The 26,919-nt window shown below is 62.6% G+C and overlaps 2 protein-coding genes across 3 annotated transcripts in view; one reads left to right on the plus strand and one right to left on the minus strand.

The window, feature by feature from the left end:
• On the minus strand, positions 543–10,590 carry MYMK (myomaker, myoblast fusion factor). Its single transcript, XM_003353702.4, has 5 exons — positions 10,380–10,590; positions 7,128–7,242; positions 5,041–5,189; positions 1,780–1,896; positions 543–1,167 (listed from the first exon to the last, which is right to left on the minus strand). The coding sequence occupies exons 1-5, from the start codon at positions 10,512–10,514 to the stop codon at positions 1,018–1,020; spliced, it is 666 nt and encodes a 221-aa protein (XP_003353750.1). The 5' UTR covers positions 10,515–10,590; the 3' UTR covers positions 543–1,017.
• ADAMTSL2 (ADAMTS like 2) overlaps positions 18,695–26,919 on the plus strand; it is a 35,587-nt gene continuing 27,362 nt past the window's right edge. The window contains exons 1-7 of one of the 2 annotated variants that reach the window (XM_013987096.2): positions 18,695–18,985; positions 20,657–20,747; positions 21,279–21,421; positions 22,211–22,286; positions 23,382–23,484; positions 23,942–24,087; positions 24,222–24,345. In XM_013987096.2, the coding sequence (XP_013842550.1) occupies positions 20,658–20,747; positions 21,279–21,421; positions 22,211–22,286; positions 23,382–23,484; positions 23,942–24,087; positions 24,222–24,345 (682 nt within the window). In that variant the 5' untranslated portion in view covers positions 18,695–18,985; position 20,657. The remainder of the gene's footprint in view (positions 18,986–20,656; positions 20,748–21,278; positions 21,422–22,210; positions 22,287–23,381; positions 23,485–23,941; positions 24,088–24,221; positions 24,346–26,919) is intronic. The other variant, XM_005654608.3, reaches the window with a different exon arrangement.

Below are 26,919 nucleotides of genomic sequence, written 5' to 3' on the forward strand. Positions count from 1 at the left end.
CCCAGCCCCCGAGGCTTGGACGAGGTGACTTTAGGACAAATAGCAGGCCGTCCCATGGCGGACGCAGACGTGGGTAACTGCACCATCTGGAAACACAAACAGGCCCCAGACAGGTGTAGGTAACTTCCTGCCCGACGGATGTGCCCGGATCACTGGGGAGGCTCAGCTTTGTGAGGTGATGTCTGGGCGGCTGGCTTCCGGCCCCCCAGCCCCCGGGGCTGGTGCAGACAGGCCCTGGATGCGAGCAGGCTGCCCTCCAGCACACGGCGAGCCCTGCCCCGGGAGGCCGGCCTGGGGGCCCGCTGGCCTCTGCTCAAGGTCCCTCCACCTGGGCCCACCTTCCCCTGCTGGGCAGCCGCGGGCAGGGCCGGAGCTCAAAGGACCTTGCGCTCGGGTTGGAAGCCAGAGCGAGGTGGCCGATTGGGGGTCGGGACAGTGGGTTGCCGTCTGGGCCCGGCTCTGTGCTCACCAGCCCTGGGCCTTGAACACGCCGTTTATCCCGACTTATTTTGAGAATTAGATGAAATGACGAATGAGAAGAGTTCGGGCAGGCAGTGAGTGGAAATGGTTTGATTTAGCGACCTGGCTGGGGGGACAGCCAAGGGGCAGCCAGGCCTGGGGCAGGGACCAAGTGGCCCTGCTGGCCCTGGCTCGCCGAACCTGAGGGCATGGGTCAAGAGCAGGAAACAGAGGGTGTGGGGAGCGTGTGGGACCAGGGTGGCAGGCAGGGCCCCTTGGTGGCTGGGATGGGGCTGTCCGGGGAAGCGGGGAGGGGACGTGGAGGGGGGGCAGTGTCTGGCTCCGGGCTTCTGCAGACACACCTGTCCATCAGGATGTTTGTTTCTTTCCAGCACCCTCCTTGGCACCCGGGGGACACAGAAGAAGTGGGTTCTCAAAAAGCACTTGGCGGGATGCTCCCCAGACCCCAGAGAGCCCGCAGGCTCTGAGAAGGGGCGTTTCTGCAGTCCGGAAGGACCAGGCAGGGCGGGGGGGGGCTGGGAGCTTTGGGCCACGCGGTCAGATACAAGCACAGCAGAGGGTGGAGCAGTCCAGCTTGGCGGGTGGCCCTGCGCTTCCAGCCTTCTTGTTGGCCTTGGGCAGCAGCAGGACGAAGGACATGGCCAGGGCGCAGTGGTAGAAGCTGTGGACGTAGGTATAATCCCACTCCTGCAGGAGCAGAGGGCCGATCTCAGAGAGCGCGACCTCAGCCACCCCCCACCCCCAAGTCCATCTCTTCTCCAGCAGCCCCCTACCTCCCCACCGGCCCTCGGATCCGCCCGGCTGCAGGCCTGGCCTGACATGGCCCCTGAGGTTACAGCGGGCTCCTCGCTGCCCTTTGCTGTCCTCTGGAGTCCGGCCGGGGAGGTTCCCCCGCTGACCTGCCCTCTGTGATCTTTCACTCTGGCAGGGCACAGAAGGGCCCTGGGGCATTGCCCAAGGCCCAGCAAACTCCCAGGACACAGAAGGTCTGTGCCAGCTCACCGGACCTCGGGCAACGGGCTGGAGCTCTACCCTCCCCCCTTTCCCTCCCTTCCTCGCCTCTGGGTGTGACTCAGGCCCCAGGCCCCTTAGGGTGTGCCCCGCATCTCAGATGCAAGCTCTGTATCCCCCAGCTCCTCACGGGGCTGCCCATGGTGCTGGGGAAGGGCCGGGATTGGAGGGAGGCAGAGTAGGAGGGAGGACCCTCCTGAGGGCGCCACCCGGTCAGCCCCCACCCAAGCGGGCTGGAGTGGCAGGAGCCCTTGTGGGTGGGCTGTTCCCCCTCCCCCGCCAGGGTACCTCGAAGAAAAAGCGCAGCATGAGGGCCAGCGCCCCGAAGCAGAGGCCGGGGCCTATCTGCTGTGTGTACACGCTCTTGTCTGGATACAGGCGCCGTTGGTCCTTCATCTGCTGCAGCTGCGGGGGAGAGGACAGTGTCCTGAGCCAGCTGGGGAGCTGGCCCCCCTGCACTGGCGCCCCGGGCACCCTCAGGTGGGAGATGCGCTGACGCATCCGGCCCTACAGCTGCAGGATCCCAGGGAGACCCCCGCCTGGTCCTCAAGGACCCCCTGCCCGCCTGCCTCTTGGCGTGAAGCAAGGACACACTTGCACATTTCCAGCCAGAGGGGGGCCTGGCGGCCAGACACGTGGTTATTTATAGCAAAGGGGTATTGGCGGTGTGGGACCTGGCGGGGGAGGGACCCTGGCGGGGAGGGGGCGTGTGGCCGTCCCTGCGAGACTCCAGTGGCTTTGAACCCATGCACCTTTTGGTCTTTTTTGCCTTTTCTGGGGCCGCTCCCGTGGCATACGGATTCTCCCAGTATAGGGGTCTAATCTGAGCTGTAGCCACTGGCCTACGCCAGAGCCACAGCAACGTGGGATCCGAGCCGCGTCTGCGACCTACACCACAGCTCACGGCAACGCCGGATCCTTAACCCACTGAGCGAGGCCAGGGGTCGAACCCGCAACCTTATGGTTCCTAGTCGGATTCGTCAACCACTGCGCCACGATGGGAACTTCTCAACGCACTTTTTTTTTTTTTTTTTTTTGCCTTTTTGCCTTTTTGCCTTTTTCTGGAGCCACTTCCGCGGTATATGGAGGTTCCCAGGTTAGGGATCTAATCCAAGCTGTAGCCACAGGCCTATGCCAGAGCCATAGCAACTCAGGATCCAAGCCGCATCTGCGACCTACACCACAGCTCACGGCAATGCCGGATCCTTAACCCACTGAGCAAGGCCAGGGATCGAACCTGTAATCTCAAGGTTTCTAGTTGGATTCTTTAACCGCTGCACTACGACGGGAACTTCTCAATGCACTTCTTATAGAACTTATTAGACACATGTGACCAGCATGTTAACTCTGCCATTCCTCAGATGTTGACGCTACAGTAAGACCCAAGTAGGAATTTTTTAAAAGCACAGGTTCACTGAAAGGATGAAGAAAATTGGGGTGCACATCCTGAAAACCCAAACCTGGGGGGCCAGGGTGTTTCAGCGTGCGGGGTGGTTTGCATTTCATCAAGGTCCATGGCGCATGCACCTGGATGGTGGGTGCTCCTGGCGGGAGGGTGGGGCTGCTGTGCCCACCTTCACCTCCTCTCACCCCGCCTGACAAGCCCATCATACAGCAATCGGGACCTTCAGTGGCGAGGGTGGAGCGTGGGCACAGCCAGAGCGTGCGACCCTGTGTGCAGGCGGCCGAGGCCCAGAAGCCCCCCTTTGGCCAGCCCTGCCCCTTTGGACACCAGGCACCAGCCCAGGAGGCGCCCTGGCCTGGCCCTGCCCCGCAGCCCCCATCACCCATCTCCTCCCAGCTCCTCCCCTGAGAGCTGTTGCTCCCAGGCCCGGCTCCTACAGGGAAAAGCCTCCGGGAGAAAAATCCACCCTCATTCCAGGAAACAGCTGCCCTTAAACATCCAAAATAAACTCCGCATGAAATGGCCTAGAAAACACAATTTGAGCCCCGGCAGCAGGGAGCCAGGCGGCCCTCCTGGTTCCTGCGGGGCTTTGTGGGACCCTGGCAAGTGGCTGCTTATTCTGGCTAATGAGAATCCAGCCCCAGCTCGGACTGGCCAAGCTCTGCTGGAGGAGCAGTCTCCAGGGCAGAAGGAGGAGTCTTTGTCCCACTTCCTGCGGGGGCGGGGGGGGGGCGTTATCAGAGCGCTCTGTGTTTACGCATTCCAGAATGTTCATTAACATGGCTCTTCCTGGGGGCCCCGGACAAGTCAGACCCCAGCACACTTCCTCTCCCCTCCGAGGGGCCTCCCGGGTCAGCGCAGGGCGAGCCCGGCTTCCCCAAGATGCGGTGAGAAAGCCGCTCCTTCCCTCTGCGCCTCTGCAGGGAGCCGGGGTCTGGCCTTGCGCTTGTCCTGCCGTGACTTCTTGGGAGGTGGCTGACCGCGTGAGCCTGGCTTCTTCCCTCACCAAAGGGCAGACCCGGTCCTCCGCCCTCGGGGGCCAAGACGAGCGGGGCGTTTGGAAAGCTCGGCCCCCAGAGCTTTGTTCCGCCCCCCTCCCCCCAGGCAGTGGCTTGGTGGGCCCATTTTGCACCACCTGCCCAGCCCACCCTCTCTCCCCGAGAGCTGCCCGCTCTCCTGGTCTTTCTGGTGCCTGCAAGGCTCTGCTCCTTCCCAGGAGGTGCCCAGCAGGGCTCCATCCTGCTGAGTGTCCTTTTCACTGGGGCAGGTTTGAGGGGGTTGCAGTCCCTAAAGCCAGGAGGGCCTTGGCACAACAGAGGGTCCAGGGAGGCCCGAGGACCACACGTGAAAGGCCCCTGGGTGCCCGGCCAAGGGCCAGCCGTGTTGGAAACTCCTGCTCAGGCTGCGTCCATGCTCACGGGCAGTTCCGGCTTCCTGTCGGCCTCATGTCACATCCTCCCTCCTCATGTGAACCAAGCTCGGTGTTCACCCCCTCCAGGAAGTCTTCCCAGATACCCCAGGCCACTTCCGATTGATATGGCGTATCCAAACCAGCCATTATCGTCAATAACCACCACCGCAATAATAATAGCTCCTATATGTTGGGCACCTCAGAAGCCAAGTTCTGTGTCAGGCCTTTTTTTTTTTTTAATGGCCTCACCCAGAGCATATGGACGTTCCCAGACCAGGGGTTGAATCCGAGCTGCAGCTGCAACCTCTACTGCAGCTGCGGCTATGTGGGATCCTTTAACCCACTGCCCTGGGCCAGGGATCGAACCCACACCTCTGCAGCAACCCAAGCTGTCGCCATCAGGTTCTTAACCCACAGCGCCATAGCAGGAACTCTTTTTTTTTTTTTTAAACCTGTACTAACCCTTAGGATGCATTCTTTCAATTAATCTGTAATACCCACTCTATAGCTATGGAAACTGAGGCGGAGGGGTTGGCTTGGGTTAGCGGGAGCAGCCACGGTACCAACTGGGTCTGTGTGGCTGGGCGCCCGATAGCCATTTTCTGTGGGTTGGCAGAGGCCATGTGTCCAGCCTGCCAACCCCCGAGGCGGGGGTGGGGGGGACTCCCTGGGGAGGAGTCGTCGCCGGGGGAGGGTGCCCCCGGCGGGCGGGCTCGCTGGGGAAGGTACCCACCCACTTGGCCGCGATGATGAGGGCGGCCGTGCCGATGGGGCCCGAGTACACGCCGTAGCCCCAGCGGTCGTGGTAGATCCGCACGGCGATGGTCAGGACGCCAAACATCACGAAAGTCGACCTCTTGGGCTCGTCGAAGTCAGCCAGCGCTGCCAGGAGAGAGCGGGTGAGCGAGGGGCTTCCCGAGGCCACCCTCCCTCCACTGCTCCCCAGGAGGCCCCCCGCTAGGCATCGGGGTGTGGCGTGTGCCCTCAGCCAGGGAGACTCCAGGGTCCAGCCTGGTCCCCCAAGGTCTGAATTACAGATAGGTTTTTTTTTTTTTTTTTTTTTTCCCCTGCTTCTTAGGGCCACACCTGAGGCATATGGAGGTCCCCAGGCTAGGGGTCGAACCAGAGCTGCAGCTGCTGGCCTATGTCACTGCCACAGCAACATGTGATCTGAGCTGTGTCTGCGACCTACACCACAGCTCAGGGCAATGCCGGATCCTCAACCCACTGAGCGAGGCCAGGGATCGAACCCACGACCTCATGGATACTAGTGGGGTTTGTAACCCGCTAGAAGTCCCTGCAGACGGTTTTAAAGCATAGGCGGTTGGCCGCCTTCCTGCAGGCAGAGCAGCTGGGGTGAGGGCGGCAGGAAGCTAGTCTATTTTATTTATCCTGAAAATAATTTAAAAATGTTCTCTTTTTAGGGCTGCACCCACGGTATATGGAAGCGCTCACCCTAGGGGTCTAATCGGAGCTGTGGGCCTACACCTCGACCACAGCAACGCGAGATCTGAGCCGCGTCTGTGACCTGTGCTGTAGCTCAGGGCAATGCCTGATCCTTAACCCACTGAACAGGACCAGGGATCAAACCTGCATCCTCATGGATGCGAGTTGGGCTCACTACCGCGGAGCCACAGCGGGGACTCCGGAAGATGGTCTAACACCCAGACCCATGTGCCCGTGGCCAAGAACGAGTCTCTCCTGGAGGACCACTCAGATGCAGGCACAAAGGCCGTGGGTGAGGGAGGGGAGAGGCCTGGGTCCTTACAGGCCTGCACACAGACCAAGCGTCCTGACATCGCCCCAGATGCACGTAGGAGGAAAAAAGTTGTAGAATAGGGGTTCCTATCGAGGCCCAGCGCTTAACGAACCTGACTAGGATCCATAAGGACCCAGGCTCAATCCCTGGCCTTGCTCAGTGGGTTAAGGGTCCGGTGCTGCTGTGAGCGGTGGTGTAGGTCACAGACGTGGCTCCAACCTGGTGTTGCTGTGGCTGTGGTGTACACTGGCTGCTACAGCTCCCATTCGACCCTTAGCCTCGGAGCCTCCATATGCCCCGGGTGTGGCCCTAAAAAGACAAAAGACCAAAAAACAAAATCAAAAACAAAAACGGTTGCAGAACAACGTGCTTTTGAATGATCCCATTTACATAAAAAAATGGAGCTGGAAACTGTGTGTGAGTGTTTGTGTAACTCTTAGGAACAGTCTTGGGGGGCTTCGGGGGGGATCCTGCACTGTGAGCAGCAGCTCTCCGCGGGCAGGAAGAATCTCCTGGCTTTAACGCTGCTGCTAAATCTGTCCAAACAAGCCTTTACTAAGTGAGCAATTTTATTTTATGTTTTAATTATTTAATTTTTTGTCTTTTGTCCTTTTAGGGCCACACACGTGGCATACGGAGGTTCCCAGGCAAGGGATCCAATTGGAGCCACAGCTGCTGGCCTACACCACAGCCACAGCCACGCAGGATCTGAGCCATGTCTGCAATTACACCACAGCTCATGGCAATACTGGATCCTCAACCCACTGAGCAAGGCCAGGGATCGAACCTGCAACCCCATGGTTCCTAGTCGGACTTGTTTCTGCTGCGCCACCATGGGAACTCCCTAAGTGAGCAATTTTAAAAGCTTATGAAAGATGGGAGTCCAGGCTGCATGTATTTCCATAGCCGAAGCATTGCCCGGAGCCCCAGGTAAGGAGGGGTGTTCTCAGAGATGAGGGGTCCGGGGACCGTCCCTGGCTTTGGCTGAGGAGACGGCAGGCAGGGGGGAGCTGGACCCTGTGCGCAGGGCTGGGCGCACGGGTCGGGGTGGGTGCACTCACCCATCAGCGAGACCCACATGCTCAGGGCGGTTCCGTAGACGCTGAAATACTCCAGGATGTCAAGGCGCAGAAAGCAGATCATAGCCAGGCCCGGCCCGTGGCAGGCGTGGTAGAACTGCCAGGAAACCCACAGACGGCGAGTCAGTCGGGGGGCCAGGAGCGCACCGGGGCCCCAGGGCCAGGGCTGGGCCCTGAGCCACTGCCCGTGAGCCAGTGCACTTGCTGGCTGCGGGACCTCAGGCAAGTCACTGAGTGGCCCAGTGGCTTGGTTTTTCCATTTAAACAAAGGGGGGGGGGTGCCGTGCACCGTCACCCATAGGGTCCTGTGGACAGAGCCTACCAAAGTGGGGACCCCACAAACGGATCCACACATCCCCTCAACCCCTGGGTCTGCCGAGGCCAAGCCTGTCCCCTTGGGTGCCCGTTGGCTCTGCCCAGGCCCATGGGGACTTCTCACCCAAGACGCACGTGCTGAGCCCGCCCTTCGAGCTCCCCCTGTGCAGGTCTGGGTTGGGGTCAGAGGTTTGCTTTTGTAAGAGGCTCTGGGGCTGAGGTGGATGCTGCCAGAGGGAACCTGCTTTGAGAACCACTGGCCTGCAGCTCTCAGTTCCCGTTTCTCTACACGGGAAGATGGCAGAGATCCCGGTGCTGGTGCTGGACCTGGCATCTTCATCTCAGGCCTCCTTCCCCCCACCTCCTCCGGTTCTCCCCCATACCTAGCTGAAGAGCAATTTTTAAAGCAAAATGCCTGTATTTTCAAAGCAGTCAACTTATTTCTCACAGAAAATAACCCTCTCCTTTTGCTTACGCATTTCATCATTTTAAGTAATATTTAATGACATGAGGTAATTATTTTGACAAGTTCAAGGGCATAAACAAGCTTGGGGACCAGCACAATCAACTCTTGGTTAGCCCAGCTCAGCAGGATGAGGAGGCATGCAGGAGAGCAGCCGTCTCTGGAGGTGCCAGAGATGCTACGGGCGTGGGGGTGGAGGTGGGGGGTGGGAGAGCAGGAGCCCTGGGCCACCTGGTGAGCAGAGCAAGTTGAGGTCAATTTAGAGCTTCTCCCGACTGCAACTTTACCTTACCTAAAGCTAAGGTGCACCTAGGCAGTATTAATAGAGGTATAGTGTCCAGAACAGGGGAGGAGACGGCACTGCTCCCCTTTGTCTGGTCGGACCCACCTAGGGAACTGTGTTGAGCTTTGGATGCTGCACCCTTTGACGTGACACTGGTAAAGACGAGGTTAGAAGAGGGGAACCAGGCAGTTGAATATGACTATTTAGCGCAGGAAAAAGAAGCTTCAGGTAGGGCCTGATCAAGGTGCTCACACTTCCGGAATAGAGGAGGGAGGAAAGCACTTGTGCCTCATGGCTCTGGCAGCCAGAACCAGGCCCTGCAAGTGACATAGATGTTCTTCTGCCCTCCTCCTCCTTCCAGAACTCCATCTCCTGACCCCCACCTGAGCCCCACCATCTGCCGACTCTGACCCCTGTGCCTCTTATGTAGCACAGATCCCCGCATGTGATTAAAGGCTTAACCCTGAGAGATGCTGGACGCTGGGCCCTGCCCCCCATCTGCCTTGTGCCAGCGGTCACCCCAGTTCCCAGGGAAGAGCTGACTCACAGATGGTGCTCAGCAAGTTTGCCTGTGAATGCAGGGTCGAGGAGGCAGGGTTTATAGAGGTTTGGAGGAGAGCTTGCCCAGGAGGGCCAGGGTTCACCTCTGCTGGACAGGTTGGGGAGGTGAGATTCAGGGGGACCACCTGCCAAGGAGAAGGGCTGGGTAGCTGTGGACACGCGGCCTCTGTGCCTGCGAGGTGTCCCTTCCTTTTCCAACTGATGAGGCCTGGTGGTACTGGCTGAGGAGGCAGCGGGGCCAAGGGCCTGGGAGGAGAGAGCAGAGCCCCTGGAGGCTGACCTAGCAGGCTCTGGCCCGTGAGCTCAGACAAGTGGCTGATGGTTCCAGGGGGTGGGCGTGGCCTTCTGTCCAGTGGGGACAAGATCATCCACTCTGTGGGGTGGGCCAGGGGACCTCACGTGACAAAGCACACAGCATGGGCGTCCAGCACAGAAACTACAATTGTCACAGCACGGTCCCGCTGGAACACAGAAGACGCCATGTGGGGCTCAGAACTGGCCATGGGGGCTCTGGGAGAAAAGGGCCGGGTGTGTCTTGGAGGCCAGGGGACATTTGTCACAGGAGGCAGCTGCCCCTGCTGCTCTGGCTGGGCGGGGCAGGGCTGGGTGGGCTGCGGAGGCAGCTGTGGGGCCGGCTCAGCCCGGCAGGAGGGCCTGGCCTGGTGGTGACTGTGGTTCTCAGGGCAGGGTCTAACACGGGCTCAGAGGACAGGACCCTGGCTCCCGTCCCCCGCCCTTGCTCCTTGGACCCGCAGAGAAGATGGAGAAAGAGAGGGGGGCCCTCTCGGGGTCCAGCGGTGAGGGGGGGGGAGCCTCAGAGGGACAGCGACAGGAGGCAGGAAGGCACCGACCCGTGGAGAGATGATGGTTGACCAGGCAGGAGAAGAGGTGATTAGTTAGATACAGACGTGCAGGTGACTGGTTAGTGCATGGGAAGGTAGCTAGACAGACAGACAGACCGACCGAAGCTGCAGCGATGGACAGACAGATCCGGGGAGGCTTGCGGAGGGGAAAGGGAGCAAAGCTAGAGAGAGAGAGACCAAGAGATTTAGGAAGAGGGTAAATTCTATGGGGATATTGTTCCAGAAATCAAGAGAACCAGACACAGACCGAGAGAAAGGGAAACAAGAAAACAGACACAGAGAAAACCAGTCAGAGAAACACAGAGGAAAAGGGAGCCACGGAGGGAGGCGGGGGCAGAGAGCGAGCGAGCGGGAGCCACAGACATAAAAATAGAAAGAGAGAGAAGGACCCAGAGTCCGAGGCCAGCTCCAGAATCCTGGAGCCAGACTCACTGGCCCCACACGCGCCCTCGGCCCTGGAGCTCCCTCCGGGCCTGTGTCGGGAGGGCGGGCGGGAGAGGGGAGCCGGAGCCGTGAGCAGCCTCGGGGTCTGGTCCAGCCCAGAGAGACGTGCCAGTGCCGCTGGGGAAACTGAGGTCCAGGGAGGCCCAGGGGGTCCCCGTACCCTCTCTCCTTGTCTCTGGGCCCTTTCTTTCTCCTTCCCATCACTGCTCTGCGTCACCCAACACAGGGAAGTGGGGGAAAGACGGCCCCTGCCCTCCGGCCCCGGAGGGGGCCCGGCTGGGTCCTGGCCCAGCCCCCGGACTTACCGCCACGAAGAACGTGGTGAAGAGATAGACCATGGCCTCCATGTGGAACCGCCGCTTGGCAGCGATGCTGACCGTGGGGAGGAAGGCCAGGCTGCTCAGCGTGGGTAGCAGCAGTTTGGCCATGACGGTCCCCATGGGCCGGGGAGGAAGGGAGGGTGCGGGCCTCCCGGGTCCCCAGGGCAGGGAAGAGGCAGGGAGAAGGGTCGCTCCTGCCAGCGGGGGCTCCGATGGCAGCTGCGGTTTAAATACCCTGCGAGGCGGGGAGGGGCGCGCACATGTCCACCGCCCGGGGAGGAGAGCCAACAGCTGATCCCGCTGGTCGGCCCTTGCCTCACCCTCTCTCTCTCCTTTGTTTTGGAGGGATCAGAGCAGTTGATTCAAGGAGTCCCCCCTTGTTTTTGGAGGCCACAGCTTCGATGGAGCGGAGTCCCCATCCGCACCCCCGATGTTCAGCCACTCTCCATCCTCGCCCCTCTCCAGGGCGCTCAGGAGCCCAGAACACGAGAGGAAAGCAGACCCTGCTGCTGGAGTCACGTGTGCACAGGGCCCGGGGGTGGGGGCGAGAGAGAGGCCAAGGCTGAGCCCGTTCCGGTCACCAGAAGAAGCCAACCTACCAGCGCCCATGCCCTTCTTGCTCACCTGCTCCTGCTCCAAGCAGGCTTCCTTGGTGCCTGAACACACGAAACTCACTGTCTTTTCTCTGCGGTCACATAGCTTTGAACCTGAAGGACACAAGCCAGGACCACCTCTATCAGTGTCCCCAAGGCAAGGCGGATGCTAGGGCTCTCGGCCTTCCTTGGCCCTGGAGACATTCCTTCTCTTGCTAAACAGGTCTCGAGGGAGCAGCCTGGCAGGATGCTCCCCCCCCCCATCATCCTCTGGCCAAGAGACGATCCGGGCGTGTGAGCTGCGCAGGCGACCCTCTCTCCCTACAGGCACTGACGGAATCATGCTGGCTTCATGAGTTCATCCCTTGATTGTTGTCAGTAAAAGAACAGCATTTCTCCCGTTGTGTTTTTCATCGTGATCGAATGATGCCGCCCACGATAAAAGGCACGGATTTAAAACGTACGGTGGGAGGAGCTCTTCCTTTTCTTTTTTCTTGTCTTGTCTCATCTTTTTTTGTCTTTTAGGGCTGCACCTGCGGCACATGGAGGTTCCCAGGCGAGGGGTCTCATCGGAACTGTGGCCGCCGGCCTACACCACAGCCACAGCAAAGGCAGGGTCCGAGCCGCGTCTGTGACCTACACCACAGCTCACGGCCTACACCACTGAGTGAGGCCAGGGATGGAGCCCACATCCTCATGGATGCTAGTTGGGTTCATTAACAGCTGAGCCACGATGGGAACTCCATGGTCAGATGAGTTTTGACGCATGCTCTGTGATCTCTCCTGGGGGTGCCCCGTGCCCTTGGCCGCAAGCCCCCGGCAGAGGCAGCCATGGTTCATGGTTCATGGTTCGTGGTTCTCGTACCTGACTTTACTTGCACAGCAGACACGGACTCATGCGCTCTGCATCCTTTAGGGGCCGACTTCTTTCCCTGCCCTGGAATGTTCCTGAGATACGCCCACATTGTGACAAGTGGCCTGTCCTTTGGGTCTTGGTGGGGCGGTCGTCCACTGTACGGCTAGGCCGGACTTCTGCTCTGGCATTTGGAATCTGGAGCAACAGCAAGGGCCGCCCATGCCTGTCGGAGCCTCAAGGCGAGGCTGCTGGCTTGTTCCCACCCTGGGCCCGCTGCTCTACCTTCCTTTCGTCCGGAATCCCCCTCACACCTTTCCAGAACTCTCTTTTTTGTCCAGTGTTGGCCAGAGCCCAACTCTGCTGTCTGCAGTGAAAGGTCCTACTCTGTATATTTGGGCGCCTCGTTCTTCTGCCCAAGCGCCTTCCGAGGTACCCACAGCTCTCAGTGTGAAGCCCAAGCTCTCGGGGAGACCACTGCCCATCCCTGCCCGGCCCCCTGCACACTGCACAGCCCAGCCTCCCCGCCTCCCCTTCAAAGGACACACAGCCTCCTCCTCTGACACCTGTGGCTCTGCCCTGGGCCCCAACACGCCCCCCATTCCTGTCCCTGCATCTCTGCGGTGCCTTGGGCGTGGGGCCGCTTGGGTGATGTGCCCTCCGCTTGGCTGGCCGGCTTGCTGCCCGTGCCCGGGGCCAGAGCCTGGCACGTGGGGGGCATTCTGCAGACACTGGCTGAATGAATGACTTTGTTAAAGAATGAATGAGCGTGCAGGAGGCGTGGCCGCGGCGCACTTCGGTCTGGCGTCGGGAGCCCCGGTCCCTCTCCAAATGGGAAAACCAGATCCTGCTGTGTGTGCGGCTTCGGGAAAGAGGCAGGCGACCCCCTGCCAGCTGGTCGCAGGCGCCCTGGCCATACCAGCCCACCTCTCCTTTTCAGCTCCTGCCCAGCCCCAGCCCCTTGGGTCCCCAGCCCCAGCTTCCAGGAGGAGTGGAGACTGTATATTGAGGAAATGGATTTGATATCAGGTGCTAGGAGAGAACTCTTTGGAGCCATAAACCCCACTCAGGAGCAGGCAAACATTCCACAGTTGGTTTTGTGCATGTGTGTGTGTGTGTGTGTGTGTGTGTGCAGCCGTAAACTCCCAGGGCCAGGGCTGCAAGCTTGGGGAAGGGAAAAGGGGGAGGGGAGAGAGACAGGAGAGGAGGCACACATGTGTGATAGCAATTAAGGAGGAGGGGGGCCGAGGGGGGGCTGCCCCAAAGCCTGGAGACAGGTGGCCAGGGCGGGGGGCCGCCTGAGGAGCCCCCTGCAGAAAGGCTGGAACTCGAGCGGCCCTCTGAGGCCGGGGGTGGAGTGCAGGCTGGAGGTGGGGGTACAGCCTGCGTGTGGCTCCCGTCCCAGACCTGGCCGCCTGGAGACAGACCAGCTGGCTCAGGGGAAGGCGTCCAGCTCTGAACAGGACTGAAATGACCCTCGGTTCTCCCTGCAGCCAGGGAAGCCATTGGCCTGAGGAGCTGGGAGCGGGGAGGCAGAGGAGAGACAGGCTAGTTGCTTTGGGGGTGTTGCTGCCTCTGGAGGTACAGGGCTGGGGGGGACAGGATCAGGCCGGGCGGGCTCTGAGCCAGCAGAGACGTGCGCTGGCGTCCCCGAGCCTTCCCGCCTCCGGTGGCCTCCGCCTGCCAGCCCGCCTCCAGCACTCCCCACCCCGCACCCCTCACCTGCTGGTGCTTGGGCCAAACCAGACCCCCCAGGCAGCCCGCCCTCCCTCCTTGGGCCAGGACACCCTGGCGGTATTATAGCCCTTGGCCCGGTGGGGTGTGGCCTCTCCCTTCTAACCCCCACCACACCCGAGTGTCTTGAAAACCACTTGTGCACACAGATATTCACTCAGTGCCAGCCTGTGCCAAGCGCTCTTCCACTTTGTCCCTTTGGGCCCTGTCAGCAGCTGCACAGGGGATAGACGTCTCTCTCTCCATTTTATGGAGGGGGGCACTGAGGCCCTGAGGGGCGTGGAGATGGGTTCCTGGCACGTGCTCCTAGCGCAGGGCCCCCCTGCGCTGGCCAGCCTCGCAGGCCGCCCCGGCCGCCCCTCCCAGCCCCAGGCGGCATCTCTCCTCTCCCAGCAGATGGCGCTGGTCCCAGTGGCACCCGGGAGGGGCCGGTTCCTGGGGGTCGGGGGTGGCCCTGGCAGGACAGCCCCAGCCTGGGGAGTGGGAGGGGGAGCTGACTTCCCTGCCCACCCCTTCCCTCGCCCCCCTCCCCTGGCCGAGCAGGCCGGTTTTATAGAGGTGCTGAAATGCCTGGAATGCCACACAGCTCCCGCCTCCCGGACAGCTGTCTGTCTGCTCAGCGGCCCAGGATAGCAGGGCCAGCTGCTGCTTCGCAGCCTCCAAGTTTTGAACACCCGACCCACAGCTCCAGGTCAGCCCAGAGCACAGCAGCCCTCGCGCCTTGGCCCCTGTACCTGGTGGGAGGGGGGCTGGATACTGATGCTCCTGACCCCTCCCTTGGAGTCCCGCGGCCAGAGAACCATCTGTGGCCTCTGTGACGACATTCGTGTGTCTTCAGCTAATGGCTGAAAAGTGGCATCTCAGGCTACCCCCAGCTCCTGAACACCTGCTTGAGCGGGGTGAGGGCTCCGCCCCTCCCCGCCCCTCGTCCCTGGCGAGTCCTTGGCCCTCGTGAGCCCATCCTCTCATCTGCAAAGTGGGGCTCCCTGTGTCTGTCTCATAGGGTGGCTGCGAGCGCCGGCATGGAGCCGTGAGAGGGGCCGGCCCAGGAAGCGCGGCGTGTCTGGAATAAAGCAAACCTGGGGAGCCCAGGGCAATTAGCCCCTGAAAGGTGGGCCTTGCCATCCATTCCCGGAGCGATGGCCGCCCGAGGGACCAGGAGCCGGACGTGGGGCTGGGAGGGAAGCCAGGCTTGCTTGCATCGCAGAGCCGGGCTCTCCCCTGCTCTCCTACCGCTGCCACCGTGCTGCTGTTCACCGAGCCCACCTCTCTGCGCAGAGGGGAGAGTAAGGCCGAGAGGGGACCAGGCTCCTGGGCACCCGGTCTTCCTCAGGCACAGGCCCTGTGGCAGCGGAGGGGCTGCTGGGTAGGTACCAACTTCCGCCGTCCCTGCAGGGGCTGACCCTCTTCCCCTGCGCTTGGCCTGAGCACCTGGGCAGGCAGGGAAATCCAGGCGCTTAAGGACACAGCCCCCACCAGCTCTGCCCCCCTGCCCCTTGTCCCACCGCGGTCTGTCACTGGCGCTCACTTCCTGGCCATGCCAGGGCTTCCCAGGGCCTGTCCTTGCTCCTGATCTGGGGACAAAGGGGCCTCTCTCTTACGGATTTTGAGAGCAAAGAGGCTTCACCCCCCCAAGTCTCCCCTTTGAACTGGAAGACTTGGCTTTTTTTTCCTAATAGATAAAAGCCGCTGCTCAGAAAGAGGGAGGGAGAGAACTCTGTTTTGTGGTCCAGCCTCCAGCCTGCTGACCCCCAGGGCTCTGTGGGGGAGGGTTTTTCTGAATGGCCAGCCTGGGCCCAGAGTCAAGAAAGCTGGGCAGGGAGCTCCTGGGGGCAGATGGGCTGCTGGGCCCCCCTCTGGGGCCTGGCCTTCCTGCAGTCCTGGCCAACCGCCTCCAGACTGGCCACAAAGTCCCTCGGTGGTCCTGTCCCTGTTAGGGGCGAAGGCTGTGCTGTCATTGCCCAGGATGCCCGAGGCTCTGGGTGGGCAGCAGGTCATCAGGGAGAGGGGAGACGTGTGCTGCTCTCCGGGTCCAGCTGGTTGGCCTCTGGGTGCCATGGCCGAGGACCCACCTCACATGGGCTCTGGCTACGGTCCCCGTCCTTCTGAGCTCCGTTTCGGACACTGGGCTGTCCATTGCGACCCTCCACACCGGTCGCCCCGTGGCCCACCGAGCCCCTCCCCCGCCCAGCCCCTTCCCTTCCCCAAGCTGGCTCCTCCCCCCACCCCGTTTCCCACGCCTCTCCCCACCTGTCTGAAGAACTGTTCCCATTTTCCTGATTCCGAGCTCCTCCTCGGACACCCGGAAAGCGCCGGTGGAAAGACAGTCTCCTACACATCCCAGGGATCTTCTGAGCGCCCTGTCGGGACCGCACAGATGGTAGAGCGGACAGCTCACCCTCCTCCTGAAGGACAAGGAGCAGCCAGACAGACCCACCCGGCCGTGTACTGATTGCCTTCTCGGTGCTGGGCCCTGGCAGGTGCTGAGGACGCGGGGAGAACCTGCAGCGGCCCTTGGAGAGGCCACCCAGTGTGAGAAGCCAAATCAACGTGCTGGGTCTCCTGGCGGGCTTCCTGGAGGAGGCGGCCTCAGAAGAGCATCTGGAGGCCTATGCATGTCCAGATGGCTGTGAGAGAAAGACTGCAGAGAGGGGGGAGCAGGAACAAAATGCGGGCTCCAACCATTTCTTTTAGGGACTCTCCAGGGAGCCCCGGGCATTGTCGGGGTTGGGAGGTGGCAATTCCCAGTGTCCCCGGGTGGCCTGTGGGGCTCAGTGCAAAACGGGGAGCTCCTTGTTTACCAGCAGGACAGAGCGCTCTCCCTCCGGGACACCTCCCGAACAACAGGCGCGTTTTCAGTCACTCTTACCGTTGTGCTTGCTTGGGTGCAGCAGGTCTTGGGGTGAGTGCCTGGGGCCCCACCCAAGATGCTGACCCCGGGTCCCCAGGGGTGCAGAGGGCAGTCCTGAGAGGTGAGGGGGCTGGGAGTCCTCCAGCAGAAGCCCCATCTCACGTCGCCCCCAGAACACGAATTCCAAGATAACATGATCAGACCTTCAACGTGGTGACGGCAGAGCCTGGCCCAGGCATGGCCTCTTCCGAGTGGTCCTGGGCTGCTGTTCGGGTCACTCACTGGGCAGCCGGTTGGAGGCCCCTTCTGTGCTCTGGGTTCTGACCTCCAGGCCTGGCGGCGACCCCATGAGTGGGTCCCCGTGCCTCTAAGCCTCCCCCAGGGGGCCCACCCTGACCAGGTCTCCGGAAGGGACAGCAGCTCTGGCCTTGGCATGCGACAGGGTCTTAGGGGTGCTTCCTGCCTGGGCCTGATTCCTAGGGTCTCCAGGGGCCTCAGAGACCCCCCTCCTTGTCTCCCACTGGTTGCCTCTGAAGCCCCCGCCACCAGTGGACCCAGCAGTGTCACAGCTCCCTATGGCTTTGCAGTTTGGGGTCTCGCTGGTGTCCGTCGGGGAGGGGGAGCCCCAGCCGACTCCTGGAGGTAGCAGGTGGGGTGGATGGGTGGCAGGTCCGGGTCACCCACTCCTGGAGGTGCCAGGGCCTGTGCACTGTCCTGCCGAGCTAAGTGAAGGCGCTGGAGTGTTTGCGTCGGCTGGCTGGAGGGTCCCTCCCAGGGGAAACCGTTAGCCACCCTGGCGCTGGCTGGACGTGGAGCCAGCACTGCTGGGAGAGCTGGAGGCCATGCCAGGGGTGCTGGGCCCTGGCGCTGGCCCCCAGAGTGAGTGTGTTCCCGTGAGGGGGTCGGTGGGTGAGTGTGCCTGGGAGAGTGTGTACCAGTGCAGCATGCCAGGCTCCATCATGCCTGCGCTTCACCACGCCAACCGCAGGGGGCAGCGTGGACCCGGGTTCGAGTCTTGGTGCCGCTGGACGTCCCAGAGGCCCCAGTGGAGAAGACTCCGTGCCACCCCAGAGGGTTCCGTGGAGCATGAACGTGATGGAAGGACCCGCCAGGTGGAGACGATGCCATCGATCAGGGCTCTGGGGTCCCTGATGTGCTGCTCACTGGATGTGTGACCTCAGGTGTCACTCAGTGGTCTCAGAGCCTTTGTCTGCAGCATGGGGACAGCGAGGATGCTGCCCCGTAGCTCAAGGCACTGAGGAGGAGCTGGGTACAGGGCAGCAGGCGTTAGCTTTTCTCTTTCTGCCAGAACTTTTCCTGCTGGTGGCAGAGTTTCCCCAGGGGTGGAGTGATTCTCAGCCGCCCAAGGAAGCAACCGAAGGAGCTCGCCCCAGTTCCTTCCGGCAGGGAGGATGCAGACAGGGGGAGGGCTTTCCGGGCACCACTGGGAGCCTCCGACATCTGCAGCGCGGAGGCAGGGGAATGGATGAAATGGCCCACCGTTTGGAGGTGCCTCTGTGCGTCCGGGGAGCCTGCCGTGCGGGCCTGGGTGCCTGGCCTCGCTTCGCGTGCAGCTTGCAAAGTCTGGGGTCTGCTGGGGGGGCCCTGAGCACGTGCTGCTTGCTCCGTGCTCGGCTCCACGCTCTGACCCAGCGGGAACACAGGCCTGGAGCCCCACGCCGGCCTGCCAGGGGCTGCCCAGCTGGCTCAGGCCCTGCTGGGCCGCTGTGCCCTGCCAAGCTGGTGCTGAACCTCTGCAGAGTTGCCTGCGCCTCCCCCTCCGCTGGCTCTGGCCATTCTGGCTGTCTGGTCAGCAGGCCCTGGGCCCTTGTGTCTCTTCCCCGGAACCCTTGGCCGAGCCCTGCTGCGTCTCCCTCAGCCCCTCCGCCTGCTTAGGCCCCCGCTGCCCGGGAGAGCTTTTCCCAGGCTGGCTCAGAGCGCCGCCTCGCCTCTCAGCCTCAGGCTTTCCATCTGTGCAACGGACCTGCCCTGTTGGATGCCTCATCCGTCTCGGACTCCATTCTGGGGAGCGTCTGAGCCTGGGCCCCCTCCGGAGGCAGACGTCCAACAGACCAAGCCCGGGGCTCCCCCAGGCCAGCGGCTGCTCCGTCTGGACCTCCGGACGCGCGGCCGCGAGGTCTGGACCCGGGAAGGCGGCCTCCCCGCTCGCCGCCGCGGCGGCCGTCAGCAGGCAGCTGGGCCGGCCTGGCCGGGCTCCAGAGGCGCGGAGCGGGTTAACGTGCGCGCCAGGCCGGCCGGCGGCGGGCGGGGGAGCCGCCTGGTGGGAAGTGTGAGTTCCTCCCTGTCTGCCTGACAGCTATAAAGGCCGCCGCGCGGCAGAGCCGCCACTGGGCTGCGCGCCTCCCTGGGAACCCCCTCTCGTGGGTGCTCTTTGAAGTGGAGGAGGGAGGCGGCGAGGGGAGGAGGAGGAAGGGAGAGAGGCAGCGCCCGCAGCTCCCTGCGCTCCGCAGAGCCACCCCCTGCCCCGCGCGCACCTGGCGCCGCCGCTCGGCCCCTGCTCCGGGAGGACCACCTGCCGACCCATCTCGCTTCGGGCCAGGTAGGCCACCTCCACCCATGCCGCCTCCCGCCGCAGCGCTCCCGGGGCCCCCGGGGGCTGCAGTCCCAAGGGCGGGCCGAGGATCCCCCGGCCCCCTCGGGGGAGCCGTTATGTAACAAGAGCAGGGCTCGCCGAAGGGGTCCAGACCCTCCGGGCACCGTGAGGGCGGGGCCCCTCGGCTCCCAGCCCGCGGGGTGCCTGCAGCCCTCGTTTGCGCGGCAAGCCTCTCCCGCTGGCTGGTGGCTGTTTTTGGACCCCAGGGAGGGATGGATCCCGCGTGAGCCGCGCCTGGCCTGCCGCCAGCGGCGTCTGGGAGCCTTAATGAAAACCAAGTGTGCGGCCGGCTCAGCACCTGTCTTCAGCCTGCAGGCAGGAGCCGGGGCACCAGCTAGCCAATGGGACTGCCGAGGGGGCTCCGTACTCTCGGGAGGCTGGTGGGGGGTGCAGATGGAGGCCTGGGGGGGAGGGGCGGCCTCCAGGTGGGGTGGTGGCTGGCAGGCACTGGGGGGAGGTGGGGATCACGAGGTGTCCAGTGCACTGCTCCCTCACCTCCCTCATTTTTGGGGTGCAAGGGGGTCCTTGGGGTACCTCCTGAAAATTTGCAGGAGGTTGAGCTGTGAGGAAATGAGGGTTTGGTGGAGGAAGGAGGCGGACAGATGTGGAGTTGGTTTCAGGGCTGGCAGGCGCGGGCTTGTGGGGACTCCTGTCCTTCTTTCCCTGGAGTTAGCTGGGTGCAGGGGACTGGTCCCCCACCTGGCTGGGTGGCTTTGGGCAAAATGACTGCCCTCTCTGGTTCCAGGCTATAAGGGGATGGCATGGGTGGTTTCTGAAATCCTTTTTCAACCCGCTGGCATGTGACACTCGGCAGCGGACATAAACCCTGGACAGAGGCCACCATAGGCTTTTCCTTTTTCAGGGGCAGAGAGGGGAGGCTGAGGGCCTGGGAGGCTGGAGGCACCCCTTGATGGGACCCCTGGCAGGGAGGTCAGGTGGTGTTTGGGCCAGGGGTGCTGACTTCTCGGGAAGAAGACAGCCCTGTGGTCCTGGGCCCCCACCATCCAGCACTCTGGAGATGGAGGCTGTGCATCTTTTCTCGGGAGAGAGGGGGTGCAGATGCTGCCTGTCCCTCAGGGGCAGGGGGAGCTATGGCTTGGGGGGAAGGGCTTGGCAGAGCCCATGGCATCCACAGACCCCCAGCAATGCCACATGGCCGGTGGGAGGGTCATTCTCCCAGCGGCCAGGCAGTGCTGGGCAGATAGCCATCCCGAGGTGCTCTTTCTGCTGGCCAGTGTGATGGACTGAACCCCAGCTCCTTCGTCCAATGGATGCAGCCTGGGTCTCTAGGTGGCCCTGGGTCTCTCCCCAGGCATTCTTCAGGGAGCTCAGGTATTTAGAGGCAAAGTAGGGCCGATGTCCCCAAATGCCCTCAGATCAGGTGGTACAGGCTTAGCACGCACACCACCACCCTAGGGTCTCAGGCTTGCAGCAGGCATCTCTAATCGCTCACCGGGCCTGCTGCCAGGGCCTCCAGGCAGCCACTACTAATCGATCCCAGATAACCTCAGGCCTCAGCAATGGGTGGGCGCCCGGAGCTTTTCGCCAAAGCAGACCCTCACCAGCTGGAAGAGGAGCTGGGCCTGGCATGGCAGTGACAGTGGTCTTGCTTCCTAGGATGGATGGCAGATGGCAGCCTTCACGCTGGGCCTGGTCCCTGCTGACTATGGCACTTGTGGCTGGGGGTGCGTCATCCACGGGGGCCACGGTGAGTGGGGGACGTGGCCTCTCACCCAGACGGGCTGATGGAGAGGGGCTGGGTGACAGAGGCGGGGCATGTGTCCCTGGGTCCTGGGGCACCTTCCCAGAGCTCCCTCAGCCACTCAGACCAGCCCGTGAGCAGGGGCTTCTGGCCACTGGCCAGTCTGACAGGACAGGGGCCTCAGGGGCCTTGGGCTCCCCTTCTGAGCGAAGGCCCGGAGTGTGGTGTGTGGACGGGGTGGGTGTGTGTCCTGCAGAGCCCAGGCCAGCAGCAGGCTGATCGGGGGAAGAAAGGGCAGTCAGGTTTGGCCTCAGGATCCCACCCGGCTCTCAGGACGTCCCAGAGCTCGGGGTCAGGCAGGACCTGAGGCCCACAGCTCCATGGGAGCCCCCTCAGAGGCCACGCTGGAGATCTGAGCCCGGGCTTGGAGCAACCCACCCAGGGGGCTCTGTCCTCCTGTGCAGGGCACAGGGACGGCAGGCCCCTCCGGCCAGGTGCTCCAGCCTCCTTCTAACCGCCGTGGGGCCTCTCACCCAGGACAACAGCCCAACATCCAACAGCCTGGAGGCGGGCGCCGACGCCACGGCCTCCTGGTGGGGAGAGTGGACCAAGTGGACCGCGTGCTCCCGCAGCTGTGGGGCCGGCGTGACGTCGCAGGAGCGGCACTGCCTGCAGCAGAGGTGCGGGGTTGAGCGTGCGCCCCGTGGGCCTGGCGTGAGAGGGGGGCCGCCTGGACGCGGAAGGAAGGCCTGGGAGGTGCACGGCCTTCCACCCAGGGCAGCGGCTGATGAGGCGGGGAACGCGGCTCCTGCGGGGTCCCAGGCAGGCGTCCCCTGGGGTCCATCCTGCTCTAGGACGCTGGGCAGAGGGGGATCCATTTCCGGGGCTCATTCAGTGAGGGGTCAGGCCCTCCCTGGCCTTCGCTTCTGAAGACCTGAGTTGAATAAACATGAGGAAATCCTACGGTGCAGCGGTTACCGTTGGCCAGACGTGGGTTCGAATCTTCCCCCTGCTACTTCCTAGCTGTGTGACCTCGGGCCAGTCACTTCACCTCTCTGGGCATATGTTTCCTTATCTCTGGAATGCAGATCATGCTAGAGCCCACCTGACATTTCTGAGAATACAAGAGACGCTGTGTGGCCGTTCGGCCCAGGGCCTGGCCCATGGCAGAGGTTGTATTGTTACTAATTTTGTGCCCCAAGACCCTGTGCTGTGTGCCGGGGACGTGGAGACGAGCGGGATCTCGTCCCTCCGGGAGAAAAGGGCTAAGAAACATCCTCAAACTACCTGGACTCTGGAGCCGGCAGGAGGGCTCCTATGGCGTGGTGGGTGGGGCGGCGGTGGTCAGAGGAGTTGGAGGGGGCTCGGGGTTGGGGGGGCAGCCCAGAGGTCACCCCGGAGCAGGAGCAGGGTCCGGACTGCAGCTGGCCCCTCCTGGCCCGAGCTCAGAGCCCATGTCCTCGCACCAGGAGGACGTCTGTCACAGGTGCCGGGAACAGGACCTGCACGGGCACGTCCAAGCGGTACCAGCTGTGCAGAGTGCAGGTGAGGCCCCAGGCTCCCTACCCCGCACCCTCCCCAGGCAGGGCTCAGGGCGCCGTCTTGGTGGACACGCCATCCTGGGCCTGCTCCTCACATCCTGTTGGAGAGAGAGTGGTGAGGCTCCTGGGCTCAGAACCCCCTCTCCTGCCTCAGATCCAATCTGGGTGCCCGCTGTGGGCTACAGGCACCCCAGGGAGAAGCACCCACTCTGGCTGGGGGAACTCGAACCCAGCCTCAAGTTTGGGGTCTCAGGCTGTGGCCCCTGGTGCTCACGATGGGTCTGAGCCAGGTGCTCGCCAGGAGACTGAAGTCCGCTGGGGTCCCCGTCCCAGCTGCAGCCACCATGCACCCGCCTCAGCCCTCCCCGCCCTCCGCAACTAAGCCTCCTGTTAACCCCACGCTGCACGGAGGTGGCCGGGCTGGGCCACAGGTGCCCACTCTCAATGGGGCCGAAACCGGTCTGAACCGGACCTCCTGGTGGTGTGGGTCCCCACGACCCGGTGTCCGTGTGTCTCTGTGCATGCCCGTGTGGGGAGTTAGGGGCTGGAGGGAGCTGAGGGCTTCTGTGTTGGCCTCACGGGTTAGCTGCTCTCCCGAGGGGAGCTCCAGAGGGAGACCTGCCCGCTGCTGGGAGCCCGGGGATGACCGGCCCGGCCCGGCCCCGCACGGGCCCCTCCCACCGTGGGCTCCTCTTCCACGAAGTGGAGCCCATTGAGTTCATGCACGGGTCCCAGGCACTGTGGCTACAGCCACGGACACGCAGACAGGCTTCTGCCCGAGGATGCAGGCCGAGCGGGGAGCCAAGGCCAGCATCCCCGCCCCTCCACGTGCAGCTGGGGAGCAGGCGGGTGGGTGAGGGGGATGGGGGGGAAGGACCCCGCCCAGAGCACGAGGCAGGCCACACACGTGGGCGTTGGAGGCAGGGTCCTGTCCCTCCTTCCGGAGAGCCCGAGGGACTGAGCGAGCAGAGGCCACCCTGTGGGCCGCGGCCCCGGTGCTGCCGGCCGGCTGCAGCCACTTCCTGCTCAGCCGGCACAAAAATGCCTTTGTCGGGCCGAGTTCCTCCAGCAGCGTCCCTCCCATCTTCCCGCGTCCCAGGAGTGCCCGGCGGACGGGAGGAGCTTCCGCGAGGAGCAGTGCATCTCCTTCAATTCCCGTGTGTACAACGGGCGGACGCACCAGTGGAAGCCACTGTATCCTGGTACCGCGGCCCTGGGCCACCCAGCGGGGAACACTCTGGAAGGATCCCTACCTGATGAATCACCTCCTGGGGGCAGGGGAGGGAATGTCCACGCCCGGGGGGCGGGCAGATGGGAAAAAAGGCCCAGAGGGAGGGGTCTTGTCGCAGGTCACCAATAGTTCAGGCGTCAGTGTATGTGATGTGGCTTCTCCCGGCTCTCGGGCAAAGGGCAGGGTCTCTAGAACGTGCAGCCCAGGGCGGTCAGGTCGCTGGGACCTTCACGGGGCGGCAGAGGCGGGAACTCACAGAGCCTGGGCCAGGCCGGTCCACCTGCATCTTGGTCCGTTTTGGCCACCGAGACCCCGGCCAAGGCCCTTTCCTCACCAAGCCTCAGTGTCCCCATCTGCGCAGTGAGAGGAGAGCGGTGTCCCCGACGCTGCCCCCTGCCCACCGCCCTGAGCCCCCGTCTGCCCTGCAGACGACTACGTGCACATCTCCAGCAAGCCGTGTGACCTGCACTGCACCACCGTGGACGGCCAGCGGCAGCTCATGGTCCCCGCCCACGACGGCACGTCCTGCAAGCTCGCCGACCTGCGAGGGGTCTGCGTGTCTGGAAAATGTGAGGTTGTTAAACGTTGTAGCAGAGGTCCCGCGGGTGTCCTTGCGCCGGCCGCCCACCGGTGCACCCAGGCGGTGGGGGCCCCCGGGGCCCTGGCCTCGGCGCCCTCCCAGCAGCCTCTCCGCCTCCCTCCCTGCAGCCCATCGGCTGTGACGGCGTCCTCTTCTCCACCCACACGCTGGACAAGTGCGGCGTCTGCCAGGGCGATGGTAGCAGCTGCACCCACGTGACAGGCAACTACCGCAAGGGGAACGCCCACCTGGGTAAGCGCCCCCTTGGCTCCGGTCCAGCGTCCACTGAGGACTGCCCTTCCCCTCCTGGGCCCTGATCCTCCGCTCCCGCCGGGAGAGCAGCCGGCGGCTCTGTAAGGCCCCTCTAGCTGGGGTAAGGACCAGCTCTTCCCTGAGCACCTGCTGGATGCGAGGTTTCCCAGGGTGCACGTGGCTCGGCGTCCACCTTAACCTTTGTGCAGCCTGCAGGGAGATGCTCAGGCTCTCTTTAAAAGGGGGAAAGTGAGCCACAGCTTCTGCCCTCACCCCTGATGCGAGATTGGAGTCTGGGCATCCACGGATTCCGGGACCTAAGGTCTGGAACCAGAGTCTCAAGGGCTGAAGGGTGCAGAGGCTCCCGCCAGGCCCTCTCTCCCCCCCGGGCAGCGGCTTGTCCATTTTTACGGCCGTGCCCATTCAGCCTCATGTCTGGGTCTGGCTCTGACCCACGCTCCCCGGGGGCTGGAGGAGCGTAGGTGGGGGTCTGTGCATGAGACAGGACTTTGTGTTGTAAGAAGGATGTCGCCTTTAACAGCGTTGAACTGAAGGCCTTCCTGGCTCTCAATGAATGCTTGTGGGGTTAAACTGGGTTATCCCAGCCTCTGGACTGGGAAAGGTAGGGCAGCTTGAAATCCACTTCTCAGATGGGGAAACTGAGGCCCGGAGTGGGAGTTGCTGGCGCCAGGTCCCTCAGCGAGGCCAGGTGTGTCTAGACTAGAAGCCACCCCTTGAGAACCCCCGAGGACCTGGCTGTCGGGACCCCGGGAGTCCTGGAGGCGGAAGGCACAGATAACTTCAGAGTTAGGGTTCGGGCTTGGACATGGGACCCAGAGATGGATCTGCCGCCTGGGAGGGGCAGGGAGGGCCGTCTTTAGCGGAGGGAGGCCCAGGGCAGAGCTGGACAAGGGTCTGAATAAGGCGTGGCGGGTACAGGGCCAGAGGCTGCTTTCTTGGGGGGCCTCGCTACGGGAGAGGGCAGGCAAAGTGTCTCATTTCCTCCCCCGCTCACACAAACCTGCTTGCTGGACCTTCTGCCAGATCCCTGGGCGTGGAGAAGGCAGAGCCGGCGCTCAGGCGGTGTGTCTCTTTCTGCGCAACCCTGTGTGCCAGGGCCTGGAGGCTGCAGTAAGCAGTGACAGACAGGGCGTGTGTCCTCATGGGACTCTCGCTTGCGAGGGGCTGCGGGAGGCTGACGCTTGAATGGTCCCATCTGACTCGTCCACGTGCTTTCTCTGCACGGCCACGGCCACGTGCAGCACGGTCAGGCTGGTGCTACCGCTATTGTCATTTTTCAGTTGTGAAAACAGAGAGGTTAAGAAACTAGTTTGAGGAGTTCCTCTTGTGGCTCAGCGGTTAACGAACCTGACTGGCATCCGTGAGGACGAAGGTTTGGTCCCTGGCTTAACTCAGTGGGTTAAGGATCTGGCATTGCGGTGAGCTGTGGTGTAGGTGGCAGGCGAGGCTTGGATCCTGCGTTGCTGTGGCTGTAGTATAGGCTGGCAGCTACAGCTCCGACTGGATCCCTAGCCTGGGAACTTCCATATGCTGCGAGTGCGGCCCTAAAAAGACTGAGGGAAAAAAAAAAAAAAAGAAAGAAAGAAAAGAAACTAGTTTGAGGTCACACAGCCAGATGAGGCAGAGCTGGGTCTGAACCTAGACAGCCTGCTCCCGGGTCTGTGGTCCTACCCACTGACCCACACGGTTCCCTGGTAGATGTGTGTGGTTGCCACAGTGAAAAATCTCGTGAGCTGGTGGATAATTTTGAAATTTGGAGTTCCCGTCGTGGCGCAGTGATGGCGAATCCAACTAGGAACCATGAGGTCCTGGGTTTGATCCCTGGCCTCGCCTAGTGCGTTAAGGATCTGGTGTTGCCATGAGCTGTGGCCTACACCACAGCCACAGCAACGCCAGATCCGAGCTGCATCTGCAACCTTCACCACAGCTCACGGCAATGCTGGATTCTTAACCCCCTGAATGAGGCCAGGGATCGAACCTGCAACCTCATGGTTCCTAGTCGGATTCGTTTCCGCTGAGCCATGATGGGAACTCCTCTCATCCTCATCTTTGAACGTACTGAGCCTTTAAAATCCACATGATATTGCGACAATGTGGGGTTTTAAAGTGACAGTGACAACATGCTCAGGCAGGGCAGTGTGCGGTGCTTTGCAGAATCTTCCCACCCCTTAGAGCGGGCCGGTTGTCCCTGTGCAGAGACAGAAAACTGAGGCCCGAGGCTCCAGCGGTCTGCTCACAGTCACTTTGGTGGCAGGGGCAGAGCAGGACCCGACTGTTTGACTTCAGCAGATTTATGGTCCCTGTGGCCCGTGGTGGCCCTCGGGAAGAGCAGGGCAGGTACCGGGGGCGTCACCCACGGCTCTGGGAGGCACATGTCTCGAGACGTGGCGATGCTGATCCGGTGCCTGGGTGGCGGGTCAGCCCTCTGACGGCACGGGGTGTGTGTGGGAGGGGGTCCGGCAGGGCCTTGGACTTGCCTCTTGGGCCTGGGTGCAGCAGCTGGGAGGGGCGGTCCTTAGACAAGTGCCCCTTACCCACCAGGAGGGTGGGAGG

This window comes from Sus scrofa, chromosome 1 (assembly GCF_000003025.6).
Source record: "Sus scrofa isolate TJ Tabasco breed Duroc chromosome 1, Sscrofa11.1, whole genome shotgun sequence".
NCBI classification, from domain to species: domain Eukaryota; kingdom Metazoa; phylum Chordata; class Mammalia; order Artiodactyla; family Suidae; genus Sus; species Sus scrofa.

What these genes read in the sequence shown, in the direction of transcription:
- MYMK (XM_003353702.4), bottom strand. Translation starts at nt 10,514, where the DNA reads ATGGGGACCGTCATGGCCAAACTGCTGCTACCCACGCTGAGCAGCCTG. An exon ending in CATGTGGGTCTCGCTGATGG is followed by an intron (nt 5,190 to 7,127) that starts GTGAGTGCACCC and finishes CTCTCCTGGCAG; the next exon opens with CGCTGGCTGACTTCGACGAG. An exon ending in TGCTGCGCTTTTTCTTCGAG is followed by an intron (nt 1,168 to 1,779) that starts GTACCCTGGCGG and finishes CTGCTCCTGCAG; the next exon opens with GAGTGGGATTATACCTACGT.